Source organism: Cervus elaphus, chromosome 20 (genome assembly GCF_910594005.1).
Source record: "Cervus elaphus chromosome 20, mCerEla1.1, whole genome shotgun sequence".
NCBI classification, from domain to species: domain Eukaryota; kingdom Metazoa; phylum Chordata; class Mammalia; order Artiodactyla; family Cervidae; genus Cervus; species Cervus elaphus.
In genome coordinates this window covers 133,323,660-133,348,725 of record NC_057834.1, presented here as the reverse complement: position 1 = coordinate 133,348,725, position 25,066 = coordinate 133,323,660, and the positions used below count along the sequence as shown (strand labels likewise).

General features: G+C 44.9%; 2 protein-coding genes across 3 annotated transcripts in view; both read right to left on the bottom strand.

Annotated features, from left to right (window-relative positions):
- The window catches only part of LOC122677686 (UDP-glucuronosyltransferase 1A1-like), a 141,355-nt gene that overhangs the window by 95,417 nt on the left and 20,872 nt on the right, over positions 1-25,066 (bottom strand). The gene's annotated exons all lie outside the window — the stretch shown is intronic.
- On the bottom strand, positions 2,156-5,935 carry LOC122678299 (UDP-glucuronosyltransferase 1A3-like). The gene is made up of 2 exons (XM_043878944.1): positions 5,051-5,935; positions 2,156-2,166 (listed from the first exon to the last, which is right to left on the bottom strand). The coding sequence occupies exons 1-2, from the start codon at positions 5,916-5,918 to the stop codon at positions 2,156-2,158; spliced, it is 879 nt and encodes a 292-aa protein (XP_043734879.1). The 5' UTR covers positions 5,919-5,935.

Below are 25,066 nucleotides of genomic sequence, written 5' to 3'. Positions count from 1 at the left end.
GATGGATTCACAGCTCAAGTCCTTGGCTCCTACTAGATTGAGAAAACTGCACGACCATCACAACAGAGGCTGTACGAAAGGACGATCACGGTGGAACCACCCCATTCCTTGTCAAACCTAATATGGACCTTCACCCCTACCTCTCATTCATCTCAAAGTCCACCACAAACTTACAGTTCACTCCTGGAGCACTTTAACAATGTATCACACCAAAGAGTGTGCAAAGGAGAATGAGACATAGAAATCTTTAGAAAGATCAGTAGATAAGTAAGCATGTGGATATAGGTTGTCTTCTAAAAATATGTTCCCACTTGGGAATTCCCTGTCAGTCTAGTGGTTGGAATCCACCATTTCACTGCAACGGCCTGAGGTTGCAATGGGTGAAAACATTTTTAGATTTTTTTTAATTAAAAGAATGTATTCTACTGGTTGAACAAAAGCAGCAGTACACACCTGAGATAACGGCTTCCTGTTGGCACAGTTGATACCCCCAATGAACACCATGTTGGGCATGATTGGACGTGGGTACTCCATCACAAAGTCTACTTTGAACAGCCACACGGATCCAGAGGCAAGAATCTCCCCCAGTGAAACCTCTCTCTGAAGAAGCTCAGAGGCCATACGTGCATAAGGAGTGAAAGGACCCTGGCAAATGTACTTCAGGCTCAGAGGGTAGAGCATGTTCTTCACCCTTTGGAAGAATGTCATGTGGTCTGGGTTTGTTGTTAAAAACCGAGGAACATATGAGAAAGGGTTTGGGCATGCAGTGCCCTCAGCATCTAAGTCACATGGAATGTGCCGCAAAAAAAAACACAGCAGGAATGGACAGGTACTTAGCCAGCACTGCCCCGCAGAGGTAAATAGGGTCCGTTAAAACCACATTGAAGGAACTGGCATTCAGGTGCCTGATCAAGTCCTTGTTATACAACAGCCCCTCACAAGACCTTTCAAAGAGCAAAGACGCCTTTTTCAAAAATGCCATAGTTTTCAAAAACATCGTTACCCAATGTGCTCTTTCAAAAAGCACTGGTACACGACTCTTCATGATGGAATCAAATGTGTGCTGTGTGTCAGGAGTGGCATAGGTTTTCATGGTGAAAAAGTCTTCTGCCTTGATGTGCACATTGACCTCCGGAGCAACAACCACCGCTTGGTGACCTCTGGCATGGAGCTCCCGCACAGCCTCCTGCATGCTGAGCCAGTGGCCCTCCATGGGGACCACCAGCACCTTCCCAGCCTCGGCCCATCGCGCGGCGCACAGACAGAGCAGGAGTCCAGCCAGCACATGCCACCAAAGCTGCAGTCCCAGGGCCATCTCCGCACAAACCAGAAGCCACTGGGTCTCTGGTTGGGCTGTGCCACCTATATTTGTTCTCTTATCTTTATCTTATCATCAAGTTATTTAAGCAAAATGGCATGTCATTGGAAGGCAGCGTGCCCTCCTTACATTAATCATTACAGGATAAATCCATGCCTGGGTTTCATCACCTCTGATTTCACCCAGGGAAAGGTTACCCCCTTATCTTGGAAAAACTCTTCTGACCTGCTGCTTCCTCTGGGGAACATTCTAGTTCACTCTCTTGTTCTTCATCCAACACCCAAAGCAAGACTGTGCCTGCCCATTCCCTTGGTCTCCTCCTACCTCTCTGCTAAACCTGTTCTCTGGGGCTGGACTGAACTCTGAGGAGTCACCTCTGCCCTAGTCCCCACCCAGAACCTCTGCTGCATGTGACCATATCTGAGAACTCTTCAAACTCTTACCCCCCATCATGGGTGAACACGGAGCACATCCAGGGAAGCATATAACATCACGAGAACAGCCTTCTCAGCGGGAGGGGATGGTGGATCTCTGGCTTGTTTCTGTTCCACACTGGACACCTCATGCACTCCCCGAGAGAGTCGGAGCAGCTGCCCGATATGAAAACATCTCAAAGGATCCTTGAGGACAACAGCAGAAGGGCTGTGTGAGAATTCTTTCTCTGCCTCATGGAAGAGAAGTCCCTGTTATCTAAATCATCAGCGGGAAAGGCAGCTCTTTGTAATGACAGTGGGGTTCAGAGGACGCTGGGCTCCAGGGCCTTCTTCACTTTGGACAGGAGGGACATCCCCATGCCTCCATGTAGGCTCTCTGAATCCTCTTCAGAGGCTGACCCCACTAGGCTTCCACTGCTCTGTGTAGAGACTGAAGTGGGCATTATTCTGGATCTTTATTACATCTTATAGTTTATTTTCAGGACTTCCCAGATGGTGCAGTGTTCCAGAATCCTCCTAAGATCGCTTCTCGGCCTTTTGGCTAAGATCAAGTGAAGAATCCTCCTACGAATGCAGGAGACACAACAGACATGGATTCAATCCCTAGGTTGAGTGTCAGATGATCCCTTGGGGTAAGAAATATTAACTCACTCCAGTTTTCTTGCCTGGAATAGTCCATGGACAGAGGAGCCTAAGTAAAACTGTACAAAAAAGGTGTTAATCACCAGATAACCATGAAAGTGTGGTCACTCATCTATAGCCAAACATATTACACTGTGAAGTCAAGCAGGCCTTAGGAAGAATCACTATAAACAAACCTATTGGAGGTGATGGATTTCCAGCTGAGCTATTGCAAATCCTAAAATCGATGCTGCTAAAGTGTCGCACTCAATACACCAGCAAATGTGGAAAACTCAGCAAGGGCCACAGGACTGGAAAAGGTCAGGTTACATTCCAATCTCAAAGAAAGACAATGCCAAAGAATGTTCAAACTACTGGACAATTGTGCTCATTTCACATGTTAGCAAGATAATACTCAAAATCCTTCAAACAATATGTGAATCGAAAACTTCCAGATGAACAAGCTGGATTTAGAAAAGACAGAGGAACCAGAGATCAAATTACCAACATCCACTGGATCATAGAAAAAGCAAGGGAATTCCAGAAAAAATTCTACTTCTGCTTCATGACTTCTTGAAAGCCTTTGATTGTGTGGATCACAACAAATTGTGGAAAATTCTTAAAGAGAGGGCAACAGCAGACCACATTACCTGCCTTCTGAGAAACCTATATGCAGGTCTAGAAGCAACACTTAGGACTGGACATGGAACAATAAACTAGTTCAAAATTGGGAAATGATTATCTCAAATCTGTATATTGTCATTCTCCTTACTTAATTTATATGCAGACTACATCAAGTGAAATGCCACACGGGATGAATCACAAGCTGGAATCCAGATTGCCAGGAGTAATATCGACAACCTCAGATATGCAGATGATACCACTCTCAAGGCAGAAAACGAAGAAGAATGAAAGAATCTCTTGACAAGAGTGAAAGAGGAGAGGGAAAAAGCTGGCTTAAAACTCAGCATTCAAAAATTAAGATCATGGTATCCAGTGCCATTACTTCATGGCAAATAGATGGGGAAAAGGTGGAAACACAGGCAGATTTTATTTTCTTGGGCTCCAAAATCACTGCAGATGGTGACTGTAGCCACAAAATTAAAAGATGCTTGCTCCTTGGAAGAAAAGCTATCACAAAACTAGACAGTATATTAAAAAGCAGAGATATCACTTTGCCAAAAAAAGTTGATATAGTCAAAGCTATGGTTTTTCCAGTAGTCATGTATGGATGTGAATGTTGGACCAGAAAGAAGACTGAGCACTGAAGAATTCATGCTTTCAAATTGTGGTGTGGGATAAGAGTCCAGAGAGTCCCCTGGACAGCAAGGATATCAAATCAGTCAATCCTAAGAGAAATCAACCATGAATATTCACTGGAAAGACTGATGCTGAAACTGAAGCTCCAATACTTTGGCCACCTGATGAGAAGAGCTGACTCATTGGAAAAGACCCTGATACTGGGAAAGATTGAGGGCAGGAAAAGGGGAAGACGGGATGAGATGGTTGAATGGCATCACTGACTCCAGGGACGTAAGTGAGGAAACTCTGGGAGATAGTGAAGAACAGGGAAGCTTGGTGTGGGACAGCCCATGGGGCCGCAAACCGTTGGACACAACTTGGCAACTGAACAACAACAACAATTCAGGGTTAATATAAGCAGACTCTGAAACTGTGAGGAAAGCAGTAGCTCCCACCATAGAAATGCAGGGTGTGGTGACTGGGCTGGGGTAGGTGTGGTGATGTGGTCAGTCCCGTCCTCTTTGACACTCAGTTCTCAGCATCACTTCCCCACCTTCACTGAGCTCTTAGGCTCAGTTTGACCTCCTCTCCAGCCCCCACCACTAGCGTTTGAGGACCTCGGTGGCCCATGGTGAAGACCTATCTGACATGCCATTCAACTCTCTCCATCCCCCCATTTTACTCCAGACCCAAACTCCTGGTCAGAACACTTCTGTTCAGCACAGCTGCATCTCAAGAAACTCGGGCTCAATTATTCCTTTCTCTGATCACAGAAAGCCTGACGTCCATCTCCAGTTTTGTCTCACCACTTAATTTATTCAACCTCTCTGAAACTTCTGCCTCCTTTGGGGTTGAGGTGTCCAGTGACCATGCCTAATACCTTTCCAAGACAAACCCTGACAAACTATCAGGGTGATAAATGTAGTTTGCCATTTTTTTCCTCATCCAACTGAACACCCACAAGCAAAAAACCCATGGTGGATGGATTCACAGCTCAAGTCCTTGGCTCCTACTAGATTGAGAAAACTGCACGACCATCACAACAGAGACTGTACGAAAGGACGATCACGGTGGAACCACCCCATTCCTTGTCAAACCTAATATGGACCTTCACCCCTACCTCTCATTCATCTCAAAGTCAATCACAAACTTACAGTTCACTCCTGGAGCACTTTAACAATGTATCACACCAAAGAGTGTGCAAAGGAGAATGAGGTAGAAATCTTTAGAAAGATCAGTAGATAAGTAAGCATGTGGATATAGGTTGTCTTCTAAAAATATGTTCCACTTGGGAATTCCCTGTCCATCTAGTGGTTGGAACCCACCATTTCACTGCAAGGGCCTGAGGTTGCAGTGGGTGAAAACATTTTTAGATTTTTTTTAATTAAAAGAATGTATTCTACTGGGAACACTGATTGAGCAAAAGCAGCAGTACACACCTGAGATAACGGCTTCCTGTTGGCACAGTTGATACCCCCAATGAACACCATGTTGGGCATGACTGGCCGGGGGTACTCCATCACAAAGTCTACTCTGAACAGCCACATGGATCCAGAGGCAAGAATCTCCCCCAGTGAAACCTCTCTCTGAAGAAGCTCAGAGGCCATACGTGCATAAGGAGTGAAAGGACCCTGGCAAATGTACTTCAGGCTCAGAGGGTAGAGCATGTTCTTCACCCTTTGGAAGAATGTCATGCGGTCTGGGTTTGTTGTTAAAAACCGAGGAACATATGAGAAAGGGTTTGGGCATGCAGTGCCCTCAGCATCTAAGTCACATGGAATGTGCCGCAAAAAAAACACAGCAGGAATGGACAGGTACTTAGCCAGCACTGCCCCGCAGAGGTAAATAGGGTCCGTTAAAACCACATTGAAGGAACTGGCATTCAGGTGCCTGATCAAGTCCTTGTTATACAACAGCCCCTCACAAGACCTTTCAAGGAACAAAGACGCCTTTTTCAAAGATGCCATAGTTTCCAAAAACATCGTTACCCAATGTACTCTTTCAAAAAGCACTGGTACACGACTCTTCATGACGGAATCAAATGTGTGCTGTGTGTCGGGAGTGGCATAGGTTTTCATGATGAAAAAGTCTTCTGCCTTGATGTGCACATTGACCTCCGGAGCAACAACCACCGCTTGGTGACCTCTGGCATGGAGCTCCCGCACAGCCTCCCGCATGCTGAGCCAGTGGCTGCCCTCCATGGGGACCACCAGCACCTTCCCAGCCTCGGCCCATCGCCCGGCGCACAGACAGAGCAGGAGTCCAGCCAGCACATGCCGCCGAAGCTGCAGTCCCAGGACCATCTCTGCACAAACCAGAAGCCACTGACTCTACGTGCGGCTGTGCCATCTATATGTGTTCCCTTGTCTTTATCTTATCACCAAGTCACTTAAACAAAATGGCATGTCATTGGAAGGCAGCGTGCCCTCTATACATTAATCATTACAGAATAAGACTATGCCTGTGTTTCATCACCTCTGGTTCACCCAGGGATAGACCCCACCCCCTTACCTTGGAAAATCTCCTCTGATCCTGCTTCCTCTGGGGAACATTCGAGTTCACTCTCTTGTTCTTCATCCAAGACCCAAAGCAAGACTGTGCCTGCCCATTCCCTTGGTCTCCTCCTACCTCTCTGCTAACCGTGTTCTCTGGGGCTGGACTGAACACTGAGGAGTCACCTCTGCCCTAGTCCCCACCCAGAACCTCTGCTGCATGTGACCATATCTGAGAACTCTTCAAACTCTTTTACCCCAATTCATAGGTGAACACGGAGCTAATCCAGGGAAATATATTACATTGTTAGGACTGCTTTCTCAGCAGGGAGGGGATGGTGGCTCTCTGGTTTGTTCCTGTTCCACACTGCACACCTCTTGCACTGCTCAGGAGAGAGTCTGTCAGAGCAGCTGCCTGATATGGAAACATCTGGAAGGATCCTTGAGGACAACAGCAGAAGGGCTGCTTGAGAATTCTTTCTCTGCCTCATGGAAGAGAAGTTCCTGTTATCTAAATCATCAGTGGGCAAGGCAGCTCTTTGTAATGACAGTGGGGTTCAGAGGGTTCCAGGTCTTGCTCACCCTGGACGGGATGAAGCCGGCCCCATGCCTCCGTGCAGGTTCTCTGAATCCTCTTCTGATGCTGAAGGTACCAGTCCTCCCCTACTCTGGTTAGGGAATGAAGTGAATTTTTCTGGGACTTTATTATATCTTATAGTTTATGTTCAGATTTTTCTCCAGGGTCAGTTACAGACCAAATCCTGAAAAGGACAGACTCCTCAGAACAGAGGAGCTCCAGAATTTGTGAGAGCCTTCTGAGGTGGGGACTGTGCAATGACTGTGTCTCAGACCCATGAGATGACCCTACTACAGAGACTGATGGCCACGTGTGCTGAACAGAATGTGACATCTCCATGTCTAATTTGCCCTGGGGAAGATGGGGTAGGACTTTCTGGGCTGCCCAGCTCTCTCACTGAGCACCCTCTTCCCCATTCATGGCTTCTGCTGTAACAACATCTTGCCATGGGTCACATGTCCGGCCAGGCTGACATTTTCCTTTGGGGCAAAGTTTTCCCCATTCAGAATCCACGTTGATAACAGCTTTCATCACGGAGCAAATGCATGCAGGCCAGTGTGCCTCCTGTATCACACAGGCTGCCACCATGCTGGGGGCATTTGCTTTAACCATCCTTGGAGGCTGTGGTCCAAGATCCTGGATCTCTAACAGCAACATCTCAGCTCTCTTTTTCTGGATCCTCTTTCTGTCCCAGCCATATTCCTGTGTGTTTTCTGCAAGGCTCACTTTCTGACCTCCACTCCCAGCTTAAATCCTATCATACCTGTCAAGCGGATTACAGGGCCCTTGTCAGCAAAACCAGAGCCGGGCACCAACTCTGTGGAGAATAGCAAAGGTCATCACTATGCCAGCTGCCAGGAATGGAAGTCCAAACACCTCTGCCCACTGCATCTTGGTATCTGAATCACCAGGAACAGCATGATCAAGCACTGGATGGAAGAACACATTCCTTACACAGAGCAAGATCAGCCCCAACAGTGGGCATTGGTACACACAACCAGCCAGTCTCCCCTGATGGCCGACGCAGGGAAATTTGCCTACATGAATCCCTTTTATGCCCAGTAGAGAGACCCCACCCCCTCCCTGAGGAGGACAGTATAACAGTAGGGTTGGCGAAGTTCCATTACATGCGTGCACTTCAAAGACAGAAGAGCAGTCGTTGAACCTGAAACAGGGAAGTACACTCTCACACAAGGTGATAAGCCTAGCATAGGCTGGTTGGCTCCTAATGAGGAAGAGTTCCAAGCCCAAGGCCCATTCTTATGCTGCCAAGTGAGAGCCAAAACACTACATGCATGCGAGTTCCCTGGTGGTCCAGGGGTTAAGAATCTGCCTTTTAGTGCAGAGGATGTGGGTCCAATCCCTGGTTGAGAAACTAACATCCTGCGTACCATGGGGCAACCAACATTGCATGCCACAGCAAAGATGCTACCTGCCACAAGTAAGACCTGATGCAGCCAAAAATAAATAAATAATATATATATATATGTATATATATATATATATATATATATATATATATATATATAGCTGCTTGCATGAGACTGCCTTTCCCAACACCCAGTTTTATGATTTTTACACAAAGGCAAGCCACAGTTGGTGCTTTGATGGGCCCCACCTCCCCCTGCACACAGGTATGAACAAGCAAGAAGCATCCTTGACAATAAGAGAACTGTACACCATGGAAATATGGAGTGTCCAAGAGCAGGTAGCAGGGGGCTGAAAACGGAGAGGGCTGTGTTCACCTCAAAGTGCCCGAAACAGGGTGACTTGGAACAACAAAAATGTATTGCCTCCCACTCTGGTGGCAGAGTTGAAGGACATGCTCTCATCTTCTCCCGCGAGAACGCCAAAATTGCAACTCGCTGCTGAACAACCATTGACAAGAGAATGTTGGACCCCACCAAAAAAAGATACCGCACATCCAAGGGCAAAGGAGAAGCCACAATAAGACATAGGAGGGGTGAAATCGCATTTAGAATCAAACCCCATACCCGCCAGAGACGCTTGGAGGACTCAAACAAAACCTTGTGTGCAACAGGATGCAGAGAGCCCCAGAGACTGAGCCAGACCTGCCTTCGAGTGTTTGAGTGTCTCGTGCAGAGACACGGGCCAGCAGTGGCCTGCCATGGGGACAGGGGCTCTGGCTGCAGCAGACCTGGGTCACCCAGCGTGTGGCATCAGTCCTCTTGGAGGAGGTCGCCATTAGCGCCACCATAGAGCCACCAAGCAGACGGCCCACAAGCTGCAGAACAATGGTACCAAACAAATTCTCCCACTGTTAAGAAAGCTCTAGGACCCGCAACAGATTTCCCAACCTGGGGATCTGGCAAAGGGACTGAGAACCCCCAGGGAATTTGACTTTGGAAGCCAGTGGGAGGCTGAGCCAGACTTGCCTATGAGTGCCCAGGAGTGTCCGGTGGAGGTGTGGGTGGACACTTTGGCCTCAGGCCAAACAAGAGTGAGGGAACACAGCCCCACCCTTCAACAGAAATTTATTAAAAATTTACTGAGCTTAGCCCCACCCATCAGAACAAGACCCAGTTTCCCCCATCAGTCTCTCCCATCAGGAAGCTTCCATAAGTCTCATCGTTATTCATCAGAGAGCAGACAAAATGAAAACCACAATCACAGAAAACTAACCAAATTGATCACATGGACCATAGCCTTGTCTAACTCAATGAAACTGTGAACCATGCCATCTAGGGCCACCCAAGACGAATGGGTCATGGTGAAGAGTTCTGACAGAATGTGGTCCACTGGAGAAGGGAATGACAAACCATTTCAGCATTCTTACCTTGAGAACCCCATGAACAGTATGAAAAGGCAAAAAGACAGGGCAGTGAAAGATGAACCCCCCAGGCTGGTAGATGCCCAATATGCTACTAGAGAAGAGTGGAGAAATAACTCCAGAAAAATGAAGAGATGGAGCCAAAGTGAAAACAACACCCAGTTGTGGATGTGACTGGTGATGGAAGTAAAGTCCGATGCTGTAAAGAGCAATATTGCATAAGAACCTGGAATTTTAGGTCCAGGAATCAAGGTAAATTGGAGGTGGTCAAACAGGAGATGGCAAAAGTGAACCCTGACATTTTAGGAATCAGCGAGCTCAAATGGACTGGAATGGGTGAATTTAATTCAGGTGACCATTATATCTACTATTGTAGGCAAGAATCCCTTAGAAGAAATGGAATAGCCATCATAGTCAACAAAAGAGTCTGAAATGCAGTACTTGGGTGCAATCTCAAAAATGACAGAATGATCTCTGTTCATTTCCAAGGCAAACTATTCAATATCACAATAATCCAAGTCTATGCCCCAACGAGTAATGCTGAAGAAGCTGAAGTTGAATGGTTCTATCATGACCTACAACACCTTCTATAGCTAATACCAAAAAAGATGTCCTTTTCGTTATAGGGGACTGGAATGCAGAAGTAGGAAGTCAAGAGATACTTGGAGTAACAGGCAAGTTTGGCCTTGGAGTACAAAATAAGCAAGGCAAAGGCTAACAAGAGTTTTGCCAAGAGAACGCACTGGTCATAGCAAACACCCTCTTCCAACAGCACAAGAGAAGACTCTACACATGGACATCACCAGATGGCCAACACCAAAATCAGATTGATTATACTCTTTGCAGCCAAAGGTGGAGAAGCTCTATACAGTCAACAAAAACAAGATAGGGAGCTGACTATGGCTCAGATCATGAACTCCTTATTGCCAAATTCAGACTTAAATTGAAGAAAGTAGGGAAAACTACTAGACTATTCAGGTATGACCTAAATCAAATCCCTTATGATTATACAGTGGAAGTGACAAACAGTTTCAAGGGATTAGATCTGATAGACAGAGTGCCCGAAGAACTATAGACAGAGATTCGTGACATTGTACAGGAGGCAGTGATCAAAACCATCCCCAAGAAAAAGGAATGCAAAAGGCAAAATGGTCTAAGGAGGCCTTACAAATATCTGTGAAAAGAAGATAAGTGAAAGGCAAAGGAAAAAGGGAAAGATATACCCATGTGAATGCAGAGTGCCAAAGAACAGCAAGGAGAGATAAGAAAGCCTTCCTCGGTGATGAATGCAAAGAAACAGAGGAAAACAGTAGAATGGGAAAGACTAAAGATCTCTTCAAGAAAATTAGAGATAAAAAGGGAACATTTCATGCAAAGATGGGTACAATAAAGGACAGAAATGGTAGGGACCTAACAGAAACAGAAGATATTAAATAGAGGTGGCAACATACACAGAATAACTATACAAAAAGGATCTTCATGACCCAGATAACCACGATGATGTGATCACTCACCCAGAGCCAGACAGTATGGAGTCCAAAGTCAAGTGGGCCTTAGGAAGCATCACTACAAACAAAGCTAGTGGAGATGATGGAATTCCAGTTGAGCTATTTCAAATCCTAAAACTGATGCTGTTAAAATGCTGCACTCCATATGCCAGCAAATTTGGAAAACTCAGCAGTGGCCACAAGACTGGAAATGGTCAGTTTTCATTCCAATCCCTAAGAAAGGCAATGCCAAAGAATTGGCACACAATTGCACTCATCTCACACACTAGCAAAGTAATGCTCAAAATTCTCCAAGCCTGGCTTTAACAATATGCCAACCAAGAACTTCCAGATGTTCAAGCTAGATTTAGAAAAGACAGAGGAACCAGAGATAAAATTGCCAACATCTGTTGGATCATAGAAAAAACAAGAAAGTTCCAGAAAAACATCTACTTCTGCTTTATTGACTATGCCAAAGCCTTTGACTGTGTGGACCACAACAAATTGTGGGAAATTCTGAAAGAGATGGGAATACCAGACCACCTGACCTGCTTCCTGAGAAATCTGTATGCAGGTCAAGAAGCAACAGTTAGAACTGAACATGGAACAATGGACTGGTTCCAAATAGGGAAAGGAGTATGTCAAGGCTGTATATTGTCATTCTGCTCATTTAACTTTTATGCAGAGTACATCATGAGAAATGCTGGGCTGGATGAAGCACAAGCTGGAATCAAGATTGCCAGGAGAAATATCAATAACCTCAGATATGCAGATGACACCACCCTTACAGCAGAAACCGAAGAGGAACTAAAGAGCCTCTTGATGAAAGTGAAAGAGGACAGTGGAAAAGTTGGCTTAAAACTCATCATTCAAACACTAAGATCATGGCATCTGGTTCCATCACTTCATGGCAAATAGATGGGGAAACAGTGACAGACTTTATTTTCTTGGGTTCCAAAATCACTGCAGATGGTGACTGCAGCCGTGAAATTAAAAGATGCTTGCTCCTTGGAAGAAAAGCCATGACCAACCTAGACAGCATATTAAAAAAGCAGAGACTACTTTGCCGACAAAGGCCCATCTAGTCAAAGCTATGTTTCTTTGAGTAGTCATGTACAGATGTGAGAGCTGGACAATAAAGAAAGCTCAGCGCCAAAGAATTGATGCTTTTGAACTGTGGTGTTGGAGAAGACTCTTGAGAGTCCCTTGGACAATAAGAAGATTCAACCAGACTATCCTAAAGAAAATCAGTCCTGAATATTCATTGGAAGGACTAATGCTGAAGCTGAAGCTCCAGTACTTTGGCCACCTGATGTGAAGAACTGACTCATTGAAAAAGGCCCTGATGCTGGGAAAGATTGAAGACAGGAGGAGCAGGGGATGACAGAGAATGAGATGGTTGGATGGCATCACTGACTCAACGGACATGAGTTTGAGCAAGCTCTGGGAGTTGGTGATGGACAGGGAAGCCTAGCGTGCTGCAGTTCTTGGGGTCAAGAAGAGTCGGACGCGACTAAGCAACTGAACTGAACTGATTCTAGAGGTATTTGCTCTCGGTTGTGTCTGACTTTTTTCGACCCCATGAACTGTAGCCTCCAGGTTCCTCCGTCCATGAGATTTCCCAGGCAAGACTACTGGAGAGGGTTGTCATTTCTGTCTCCAGAGGCTCTTCCTCTGGAGGGATCAAACCCGTGTCTCCTGTGGCTCCTGCATTGCAGGCAGATTCTTTACTTGCTGAGCCATCAAGGGAGCCTCACATTCTGAAGGGCACAGTCCAAATCAAGGTGTCGCAGGGCCACCCTCCCTCCGAAGGCCCTGAAGGGGAACCTCTCCTTGTCTCTTCCAGCTTTGGGGTCTGCCTGCAACCTTGGTCCTCCGTGGCTTGTAGATGCATCACTCTTTGCCCACCTTCCCCCTGGGTGTCTTTACTCTGCCTTCCTTCTGTGCATGTCTGTCTCTGTGACTGAATCTCTTTTTATAAGGACACCAGTTGTATTGAGGTCTTTCCTGGTGGCTCAGTGGTAAAGAATCTGCCTGCCAATGCAGGAGACCTGGGTTCAATCCCTGAGTTGGGAAGACTCCCCTGGAGGAGGAAATGGCAACTCACTCCAGTATTCCTGCCTGGAGAATTCCATGAACAGAGGAGCCTGGCAGATGTGAGTCAATGGGGTCAAAAATGAGGCAGACACAACTTAGTCACTCAACAACAACAACAAGTCATACCTCAGTTAACTTGACTACTTCTATCAAGACACTGTATCCAAATACACTCACATGCTGAGGTGTTGAGTGTTAGGAACATCACATTTTTTAAAAAATTATTATTATTATTATTATTTTGGCTATGCTGGACTTATTTTTGGACCGTAGCGCACCGGACTCCTCTATCCATGGGATTTCCCAGGCAAGAATACTGGAGTGGGTTCCATTCTCTTCTCCAGGGGATCTTCCTGACCCAAGGATAAAAAATTATTCATTTATTTATTTTTGGCTGTCCTGGGTCTTAGTTGCTACATGCAGGCTTTCTCTAGTTGCGGTGAGCGGGGCCTCCTCTTCACCACAGTGCACGGGCGTCTCATCATGATGGCCTCTCTCGTTGAGGAACAGGGCTCTAGGCTCACAGGCTTCAGTTGTTGCAGCACACGGGCTCAGTAGTTCGGTTCTGAGGCTCTAGGGCACATGTCCAGTTGTGACGCATGGACTTAGTTACTCCACAGTATGCGGAATCTTCCCAGACCAGGGATTGAACCCTTGTCCCCTGCATTGGCAGGCAAACGCTTATCCACGGCGCCACCAGTGAAGTCCCATAACATATCTTTTTTGAGGTGGCCTCAATCCAACCTATAACCAAGCTCCAGCTCTCCACGGGATGTGTGAGCTAGGCTGGGGCTTGAACTTCATCCCAAAGACTGGGGTAGACACTGAACTCGGTGTGGCCAAGTATGTGCTTTTTAAGAATCCCTTTTCCAGAGAAGTGGGGAATAATTCAGAGGGGTCAGCCTGGACCCCAGGGGTCCTCCTCAGAGGGCTGTTTGTGTGAGGTGAGGGCCTGTATCCAAGTTGAAGCCATCTTGGGGACTGAGTCGATTGAGAGGCAGTACAGAAATTATTCCAGCAGGGGGCGGTCACGGCAAACGTTCAGTTCAGTTCAGGTCAGTCACTAAGTCGTCTCTGACTCTTTGCAACACCATGGACTGCAGCACGCCAGGCCTTCCTGTCCGTCGCTGACTCCCAGAGTTTACTCAAACTCATCATTGAATCGGTGATGCCATCCAGCCATCGCATCCTCTGTCGTAACTTTCTCCTTCTGCCTTCAATCTTTCCCAGCATCAGGGTCCTTTCAAATGAGTCAGCGCTTCGCATCAGGTGGCCAAAGTATTGGAGTTTCAGCTTCAGCATCAGTCCTTCCAATGAATATTCAAGACTGATTTCCTTTAGGGTGGACTGGTTGGATCTCCTTACTGTCCAAGGGACTCTCAAGAGTCTTCTCCAACACCATGGTACAAAAGCATCAATTCTTCAGTGCTCAGCTTAGTTTATAGTCCAACTCTCCCATCCATACATGACTACTCAAAATACCTTAGCTTTGACTAGACAGACGTTTTTTGGCAAAGTAATATCTCTGCTTTTTATTATGCTAACTAGGTTGGTCATAACTTTTCTTCCAAGGAGCAAGCATATTTTAAGTTCATGGTGCAGTCACCATCTGCAGTGATTTTGGAACCCAAGAAAATAAAGTCTGTCACTGTTTCCACTGGTTCCCCATCTATTTGCCATGAAGTGATGGGACCAGATGCCACAATCTTAGTTTTCTGAATGTTGAGCTTTAAGCCAACTTTTTCACTCTCCTCTTTCACTTTCATCAAGAGGCTCTTTAGTTCTTCTTTGCTTTCTGCCATAAGGGTGGTGTCATCTGCATATCTGAGGTTATTGATATTTCTCCTGGCAATCTTGATTCCAGCTTGTGCTTCCTCCAGCCCAGCGTTTCTCATGATGTACTCTGCATATAAATTAAATGAGCAGGGTGACAATATACAGCCTTGACGTAGTCCTTTACCTATTTGGAACCAGTCCATTGTTCCATGTCCAGTTCTAACTGTTGCTTCTTGACCTGCATACAGATTTCTCAAGAAGCAAGTCAGGTGGTCTGGTATTCCCATCTCTTTCAGAATTTCCCACAATTTGTTGTGGTCCACACAGTCAAAGGCTTTGGCATAGTCAATAAAGCAGAAGTAGATGTTTTTCTGGAACTCTCTTGCTTTCCCGATGATCCAACAGATGTTGGCAATTTTATCTCTGGTTCCTCTGCTTTTTCTAAATCTAGCTTGAACATCTGGAAGTTCATGGTTCACGTATTGCTGAAGCCTGATTTGGAGAATTTTGAGCATTACTTTACTAGCGTGTGAGATGAGTATAATTGATGTGGTAGTTTGCGCATTCTTTGACATTGCCTTTCTTTGGGATTGGAATGAATACTGACTTTTTCCAGTCTTGTGGCCACTGCTGAGTTTTCCAAATTTGCTGGCATATTGAGTGCAGCACTTTCACAGCATCAACTTTTAGGATTTGAAATAGCTCAGCTGGAATTCCATCACCTCCACTAGCTTTATTTGTAGTGATGCTTCCTAAGGCCCACTTGACTCCACATTCCAGGATGTCTGTCTCTAGGTGAGTAATGACATCATCGTGGTTATCTGGGTCATTAAGATCTTTTTTGTGTATTCTTGCCACCTCTTCTTAATATCCTTTGCTTCTGTTAGGTTCCTACCATTTCTACCCTTTATTGTGCCCATCTTTGCATGAAATGTTCTCTTGATACCTCTAATTTTCTTAAAGAGATCTCTAGTCTTTCTCATTCTATTGCTTTTCTCTATTTCTCTGTACTGATCACCGAGGAAGGCTTTCTTATCTCTCCTGGCTTTTCTCTGGAACACTGCATTCAAATGGGTACATCTTGGCTTTTTGCTTCTCTTCTTTTCTCAGCTATTTGTAAGGCCTCCTCAGACAACAATTTTGCCTTTTTGCATTTCTTTTTCTTGGGAATGGTCTTGATTCCTGCCTCCTGTACAATGTCACGAACCTCTGTCAATAGTTCTTCAGGCACTCTGTTCTATCAGATCTAATCCCTTGAAAATATTTGTCACTTCCACTGTATAATCATAAGGGATTTGATTTAGGTCATACCTGAATGGTCTAGTGGTTTTCCCTACTTTCTGCAGTTTGAGTCTGAATTTGGCAATAACGAGATCATGATCTGAGCCACAGTCAGTTCCTGGTCTTGTTTTTTCTGACTGTATAGAACTTCTTCATCTTTGACTGCAAAGAGTATAATCAATCTGATCTCTGTATTGACCATGTGGTGATGTCCATGTGTAGAGTCTTCTCTTGTGTTGTTGGAAGAGGGTGTTTGCTATGACCAGTTCGTTTTCTTGGCAAAATTCTATTAGTCTTTGCCCTGCTTCATTCTGTACTCCAAGGCCAAACTTGCTCCAGGTATTTCTTGACTTCCTACTTTTGCATGCCAGTCCCTTATAATGAAAAGGACATCTTTTGGGGTGTTAGTTCTAGAAGGTCTTGTAGGTCTTCACAGAACCGTTCAACTTCAGCTTCTTCAGCATTATTCGTTGGGGCACAGACTTGGATTACTGTGATATTGAATAGTTTGCCTTGGAAATGAACAGAGATCATTCTGTCATTTTTGAGATCGCATCCAAGTACTGCATTTTGGACTCTTTTGTTGACTATGATGTCTACTCCATTTCTTCTAAGGGATTCTTGCCCAAAGTAGTAGATATAATGGTCATCTGAGTTAAATTCACCCATTCCAGTCCATTTTACTTCGCTGGTTCCTAAAATGTCAGGGTTCACTTTTGCCATCTCCTATTTGACCTCTTCCAATTTACCTTGATTCATGGACCTGACATTCCAAGTTCCTATGGCAGTGCGTAAAGGATGGGCCCAGAGAAGGCAGAGGCAGGGCTGCTGAGGGTGTCCTGCATCGCCCAGAAAAGGACGATGTGGATTTGGGAGCTATGCATTGACAGGGCACTAGAAAGGTTTCTTAGCTATGGGCGAAATGTTTCAGCCCCTGAACTAGTCCCCACAAACCCATTAAAATGACTGTGAGTACAGGATGGGGGCAGGCACATCTTGTCACATTTAAGGGCTCTCTCCCCCATTCTAGGTGGTGCAGTGGTGAAGAATCCAGCTGTCAATGCAGAAAATGCAGCTTTGATCACTGGATTGGGAAGATTCCCTGAAGAAGGAAGTGGCTCTCCACTCCAGTATTCTCGCCTGGGAAATCTCATGGACAGAGGAGCCTGGTGGCCTACAGTCCATGGGGTCAGAAAGAGTAAGGCGCGACTGAGTGCTGCCACAACCACTCCCATTCAGTGGCGTTTTATGTAGACCCTAGTGTCATCTGATCTCTGTTGGCACTTCTTGAACTCGGAGCCCCTAGGGAGAGCGGGCCCCCTGGAGGATGCTGGTACCTTCACAGAGAGGGAGGCAGGGCTTGGGAAAAGCAGGGCTGTGGGGAGGGAGGAGCATGTCTTCCTGGTGCCTATGAAACACCAGAAGGGTATGTCCAAGGTAGTTGGCTTCATGGGTCTGGAGCTTCACAGATGGACTTGGAACCCTCAGCATATGGTGGAGATTGAAGCCAGGGGTGTGCGTGAGGCCACCCCAAAAAAGTCCAAAAGTAGAAAAGGACATTTCTCGAGCATGACCCCTGAGAGATGGTTTTCCCCCCACTTCCAATCTCATAAACCTAAACATAAAAATTAAAACTATTGTCTTAAACTTTTTGAAGGAAACATAGGACCAAATCTTCACACCTTGCGCTTAGTCGCTCAGTCGTGTCTGACTCTTTGCAACCCCAGGGACTATAGCCTGCCGGGCTCCCCTGTCCATGGGGATTCTCCAGGCAAGAGTACTGGAGTGGGTTACCATGCCCGCCTCTAGGGGATCTTTCCAACCCAGGGATCCAACCCAGGTCTCCTGCATTGCAGGCAGATTCTTTACCATCAACTTTTTTGAAGGAAACATAAGACCAAATCTTCACACCTCGGGGTAGGCAAAAATTTCTTAGGACACAAAAGTACAGACTATTAAAAACCTGATTCATCAGACTTTATCAAAACATAAAACTTCTGCTCTTTGAAAGATACCTTTTTGAAAATATAAAAGTGTAGACCACACACCAGGAGAAACCATCAGCAAGATATGTATCTGATGAAGGATTTGTATACAGAACATATAAAGAACTCTTGTGATGCAAAAATAAGACAAACACCCCAATAAAAATGAACAGAAGAGTACAGATGATGAGCACAGATCCACAACTGTGAAGGGACAGTTGTGTGAAAGAAAGGTAGGCATGTGATCAAAAAGCACATGAAAAGATGTTCATCATTATCGGCCTTAAGGAAATGCATATTAGGAGTTCTCTGGTGGCCTATTTGTTAGGATTTGTAGCTTTCACAGCTGTGGCCCAGATTCAGTCCCTGGTTGGAGAACTAAGATCCCATAAGCCATGCAGCATGGCCAAAATAGGAAGGAATGAATGAAGGAGGGAGGGCAGGCAGGAAGAAACAGAGAGGGTGGGGAGGGAGGAAGGAAGGGAGGAAAGAAGGAAAGAGGGAAATACAAATTAAAATCAGGATGAAATTCCACATTCCCACGAGAGTAGTTACAATATAAAAAACTGACAATAGCAAGTGTCAGCAAGAGTGGAGGGGCAGGAATATAAAATAGTTTTATATTTTACAACTGCTTTACAAAATAGTTTGGCTGTTTCTCATAAAGTTACACAAATGCCTACCATACGACCCAGCAATCCTACTCCTGAGTATTTACCCAAGAAATGCAAAACAATTTATTCACAAAAACACACATACTCGATTATTCATAGCAGCTTTTTTCCATTCATATTTATATAATTCCATTCAGATGAAACTCTAGAAAGCTCATTGTAATCTCAGTGACAGATATAGGATCAGTGGTTGCCTAAGGCCTAGGGAAGGTGTTGGTTGACTGGGGTAGAAGACAAGACCAGTTCCTGAAGTGACTGATAACTTTCAATGAACGATGTTGGATTCGTGATCTCTGAAGAAGAAGATTTAGCTTCAGGACCAGGGACCTGATCACTCAAGAGCTTTTGTGTAGCAGAGTTTTATTAAAGTATAAAATTGGGCAGAGACAGCTTCTGACACAGACATCAGAAGGGGGATGAGAGTGCTAGGCTTATCAAGGCCTTATATACTTTTTTTCAGACCCACTGCCACAACATACATCTTAAATTAACAAGATTAGAACTAACAACAGAAAGATCTTACCAGACTCACTCCCATAATACACATTTTAAGATGACAGGATTAGTCAGAAGGTTCTTGTTAACGAGAAATATGTCCTTGAGCCAGATACATTGTTATATTGACTAAGACAAAGCAAAGTAGAGGAAAACATTGGTCCTTATCTCCTTGAGAGTCCCAGACCACTTTCTCCTTCTCAAGGGCTCCAGGCCCCTTCATCCAACTCGGAGACCCTGGACTTCTTACCAACCTACCTAGGAATTGACTCTCTTATGATGAAAGTGTCCCATATCTTGACTGTGGTGGTAGCTACATTGGCATACACAATTGTTATAACTCAGAAATGTACAAGTAAAATGGCGCATTTTACCACAGTAAGGGCTTCCCGAGTGGTACAGTGGTAAAGAATCCATCTGCCAATGCAGGAGACACAAGAGACACAGGTTCAATCCCTGGAGTAGGAAGTGGCAAACCACTCTAGTATTCTTGCCTGGAAAATTCCACGGGCAGAGGAGCCTGGTGGGCTATAGTCCAAAGGGTTGCAAAGACTGAGCACTCACACTACTCTACGCTAAACTACACTATTGCATGTAAATAATACCTCAGTAGCATTAATTTTTTAAAAAAATTGAAAAGCTATAATGCAATTGCAGAAGTGTTTAACTTTCCTGAGCTGATGAAGATCAAAATTTACCATGGAAAACATTAACAGAAAAAGACCCCATAGCTAATAGTATTTCTTTCAGATCCTGGTGAATATTTTTAATTTTAAGTTTAAATTTTAAACTATCTATGAGCAAACAGTAGGGGGGAAAAAAATCCCTAAAGGAGAATGAAAGTCAGAGACTTTAAAAACTAAATGCTTATAAGCCCCCAAATGATTACCTTAAAAGCTGACAGATTATCCTTTCCTGGGGACATTCATATTTGGAAAACTCAGTGGTGGCCACAGGACTGAAAAAGGTCAGTTTTCATTCCAATCCCAAAGAAAGGCACTGCCAAAGAATGCTCAAACTACCGCACAATTGCACTCATCTCATATGCTAGTAAAGTAATTCTCAAAATTCTCCAAGCCAGGCTTCAACAATACGTGAACCATGAACTTCCAGATGTTCAAGCTGGATTTAGAAAAGGCAGAGGAACCAGAGATCAAATTGCCAACACCCGCTGGATCATCGGAAAAGTAAGAAAAACATCTATTTTTTGCTTTATTGACTACCCCAAAGCCTTTGACTGTGTGGACCACAACAAACTGTGGAAAATTCTGAAAGAGATGGGAATATCAGACCACCTGACCTGCCTCTTGAGAAATCTGTATGCAGATCAGGAAGCAACAGTTAGAACTGGACATGGAACAACAGACTGGTTCCAAATAGGAAAAGGAGTACGTCAAGGCTGTATATTGTCAACCTGTTTATTTAACTTATATGCAGAGTACATCATGAGAAACGCTGGGCTGGAAGAAGCACAAGCTGGAATCAAGATTGCTGGGAGAAATATCAATAACCTCAGATATGCAGAGGAGAAGGCAATGGCAACCCACTCCAGTACTCTTGCCTGGAAAACCCCATGGTCAGAGGAGCCTGGTAGGCTGCAGTCCATGGGATCATGAAAAGTTGGACGTGACTGAGCAACTTCACTTTCACTTTTCACTTTCATGCATTGGAGAAGGAAATGGCAACCCACTCCAGTGTTCTTGCCTGGAGAATCCCAGGGACAGCGGAGCCTGGTGGGCTGCCGTCTGTGGGGTCACACAGAGTCGGACACGACTACAGCGACTTAGCAGCAGCAGCAGCAGCAGATACGCAGATGACACCACCCTTACGGCAGAAAGTGAAGAACTAAAGAGCCTCTTGATGAAAGTGAAAGAGGAGAGTGAAAAAGTTGACTTAAAGCTCAACATTCAGAAAACTAAGATCATGGCATCCGGTCCCATCACTTCATGGCAAATAGAAGTGGAAACAGTGGAAACAGTGACAGACCTTATTTCAGGGGGCTCCAAAATCACTGCAGATGGTGACTGCAGCCAGAAATTAAAAGATGCTTACTCCTTAGAAGAAAAGTTATGACCAACCTAAGACAGCATATTAAAAAGCAGAGACTACTTTGCCAAAAAAGGTCCATCTAGTCAAGGCTATGATTTTTCCAGTGGTCATGTATGGATGTGAGAGTTGGACTGTAAAGAAAGCTGAGCGCCAAAGAATTGATGCTTTTGAACTGTGGTGTTGGAGAAGACTCTTGAGAGTCCCTTGGACTGAAAGGAGATCCAACCAACCCATTGTAAACGAAATCAGTCCTGAATATTCATTGGAAGGACTGACGTTGAAGCTGACACTCCAATACTTTGGCCACCTGATGCAAAGAGCTGACTCATTGGAAAAGCCCCTGATGCTGGGCAAGATTGAAGGCAGGAAGAGAAGGGGATGACAGGATGAGATGGTTGTATGGCATCACCGACTCCATGGACATGAGTTTGATTAAACTCAGGGAGCTGATGATGGACAGGGAGGCCTGGAGTGCTGCAGTCCATGGGGTCGCAAAGAGTTGGCCATGACTGAGTGACTGAACTAAACCGAACTGAACTGGGGACATTCCTATTTAATGCTCACTCATATTTTCTTGAAAGAAACTCATATTAGAGCACAGAGAAATCTATATGATAACAGATCTATAACAAGTGGAAAGCATCTTCATTGTGTCCACTGTAGAAAGTCATTAGGAAGTGAGTCATCCCAGCAAACTCCCCTGGACTTCAGGAGAGGCTCTGCTAGCTGCTCTGAGACACAACCTGTGTTACTGTCCAAAGTGATTTTGGAGCTCAAGAAAGTCCATTGTACCACTGTCCACAATAGTCAAAAGCTGGATACAACAGTCAACAGCAGAATGGATCAGAATAGAATTGCGGTATATTCGTACAATGGACCACTCTTCAGTACTTAAAATGGACAGACTACAGCTTGAAAGAACACATGACCTGAATCTCTCATACATAAAGTTGAGCAAAAGAAGCAAGAAAAATTCCAGTATGTTTCTATGTGTATAGAGTACTCAAGCAAGTAAAACTCACCTATATTACTTAGTGATGCACAGTTGGATGACAGAACCATAAATAAAGACAAAGAAATAACCATCACAGAGGTCAGAACAAGGATAGAACAGCTATGATGGGGGAGCAGGTACCCAGGGTAGGTGTCTGTACACTGGCGGGGCACTATTTCTGATTGGTGGTGGTTTACTTGCTAAGTCCTGTATGACTCTTGCAACCTCATGGACTATAGCCCACCGGGTTCCTCTTTCCATGGGATTCTCCAGCAGAAATACTAGAGTAGGTTGCCACTTCCTCCTCCAAGGGAGCTTCCCTACCCAGGGCTCAAACCTGAGTCTTCTGCCTGGCAGGCAGATTCTTTACCCTGCCCTCCTTTCACTACTCCTTGACTGCAGTGAAACTTACAGGATACTCACTTTATATTTCTCTACTAATATGTGCGTATATACTTGATGTACTGTTCTATGTGTTCTATTTTCTTGTTTTCGGAAATTTTAAAATGTATGTTATTTGTCACAGACACTTTTGCGTTCACTTCATACCACAAATAAGCCTGTGGAGGAACACAAGATCTAATCTTTGCCTTTAGGGGAAAATAAATATAAACCATGTACATGCAACAGGAAGTGGCCTACTAAAACATGAACGAATCAACTGTTAAGGAGACACAGATGAAAGGACTTGCTTGGAGAAGGACAAATTACAGGCAGAGGAGTCAACTTAAGCAAAGGACTGGAAACTTGAGATAATGTGGGAACAGTACATAGTCTGGTGTTCAAACAGCCCCTAGAGTGTATTCATTCCCTTTCCCATCCCAGGCATTGACTAAGTGTACAAAGATGCCCAGGACAGGGTCACTATCCTGGGGAGGTGGTGTCCAGTGAGAATGGGCAGGTGGTCTGTCCTGAGACATGGGTCCTGCCCTGTCCATGGGTACGTCCTGGGAGGTGAGGCCTCCTAGCCGAGATAGTGAATCTTGGAGTAACTTGCATATTACATTTGTGGGAGGTAGAGAAGGAAAGACTATGGGGAAGACCCAGATATGGGGAACTTTAAAACACATTTTAGGGCTTCCCTGGTGGCTCATTGGCAAAGAATCCGTCTGTCAATGCAGGAGACACGGATTCAGTCCCTGGCCCAGGAAGATCCCACATGCCGCAGGACAACTAAGCCCGTCTACCACAACTACTGAGCCTTGCTCTAGAGCCCGGAGCCGCAACTATGGAATCCATGTGCTGCAACCTCTGCAGCCTGAGCGCTCTAGAGCCTGTGCTCAGCAACGAGAGAAGCTGCTGCGACGAAAAGCCTGTCCACTGCAACTAGAGAAAAGCCCACACAGCAACAAAGACCCAGCGCAGTCAAATAAATAAATTAATTAAATTACTAAAATACATATGCTAGTTGAATACATATTTAGTTGAAAAGGAAAAGGGACAACTTAAATGCTCATAATAGGAATAGGGCTAAGTGAACAGGGGCTTACTCACACAGTGCAGGTATAAGGAGGGAAATAAACCTACGTGAACCACCAGGGAGAGATCTTACAGAAAGTGGTGAATGAAAAATACTACTAGCATGAGGATCTAGGCAGCGAGGACTATCCATGAAAAGTGCACCGAATTGTTCTTGGCATGCAGTAAGCACTCAACAAATAAATCTCAGCTACTTATGTGTAAGTTTAAGGTATACAACATGATGATTTAATACACGATGTCTGTATGACAACATGATGACCCCAGTAAGGTTAGCTGACACCTTCATCACATCACATAATTACCATTTCTTTTGGTGGTGAGAACATGTAACATCTACTCTCTTAGAAACTTTTCTTTTTGGCCACGCTACACAGCTTTCAGGATCTTAGCTCCCTGACCAGGGATTGAACCCACTCCTTCCTGCAGTGGAAGTGCAGAGTTTTAACCATTGGACTGCCAAAGAATTCCCAGAAACTTTCAAGTATATAATTCAGGGTCATCAACTCTCTACACAACATGCTATACAGTAAGTAGATCCCCAGAACAATCACACATTGCTAGAGATAAATAAAATGGTGCAGCCACTTGTGGGAAACAGTTTGGCAGTTTCTCAGTAAGTTAAACATAGAATTACTGTATAATCCAACACTCCTGGGTGTATACGCGAAAGAATTGAAATAGCGTGTTCAGACTGGAACACAAATGTTCATAGCAGCACTGTTCACAATAGCAAAAAGTGGAAACCCAAACAACCATCAACTGAAACTGATGAATGGAGAAGCAAAATGTGGTCCACACATACAGTGGAATTCGATTCAGTCATTAAAAAGAAGTACTGATTTCATGTGGATGAACCTTGGAACATTAAGCTAGGTAAAGAAGTCAGATACAAAAAAACCACCTATTCCATAATTCCATTTCTATGAAATATTCAGAATAGGCAAATCCATAGAGACAGAAAGTGGGTTAGTGGTTGCCAAAGGCTGTGGGGAGTGGGGTGTGGGGAGTGACTGCTTAATGAGGAAAGGGTTTCCCTTTGGGGTGATGAAAATGTTCTGCAAATGGATAGTGGTGAGGGTGTACAGCACTGAGGATGTACTGAGTGCCACTGAACTGCACCCTTTAAAACGGTCATTTTTACTATAAGTGTATCTCACCACAAGGGAGAGGCTACCCACTCCAGTATTCTTGGGCTTCCCTGGTAGCTCAGATAGTAAAATAATCCTCCTGTAATGCAGGAGACCTGGGTTCAACCCCTGGGTCGGGAAGAT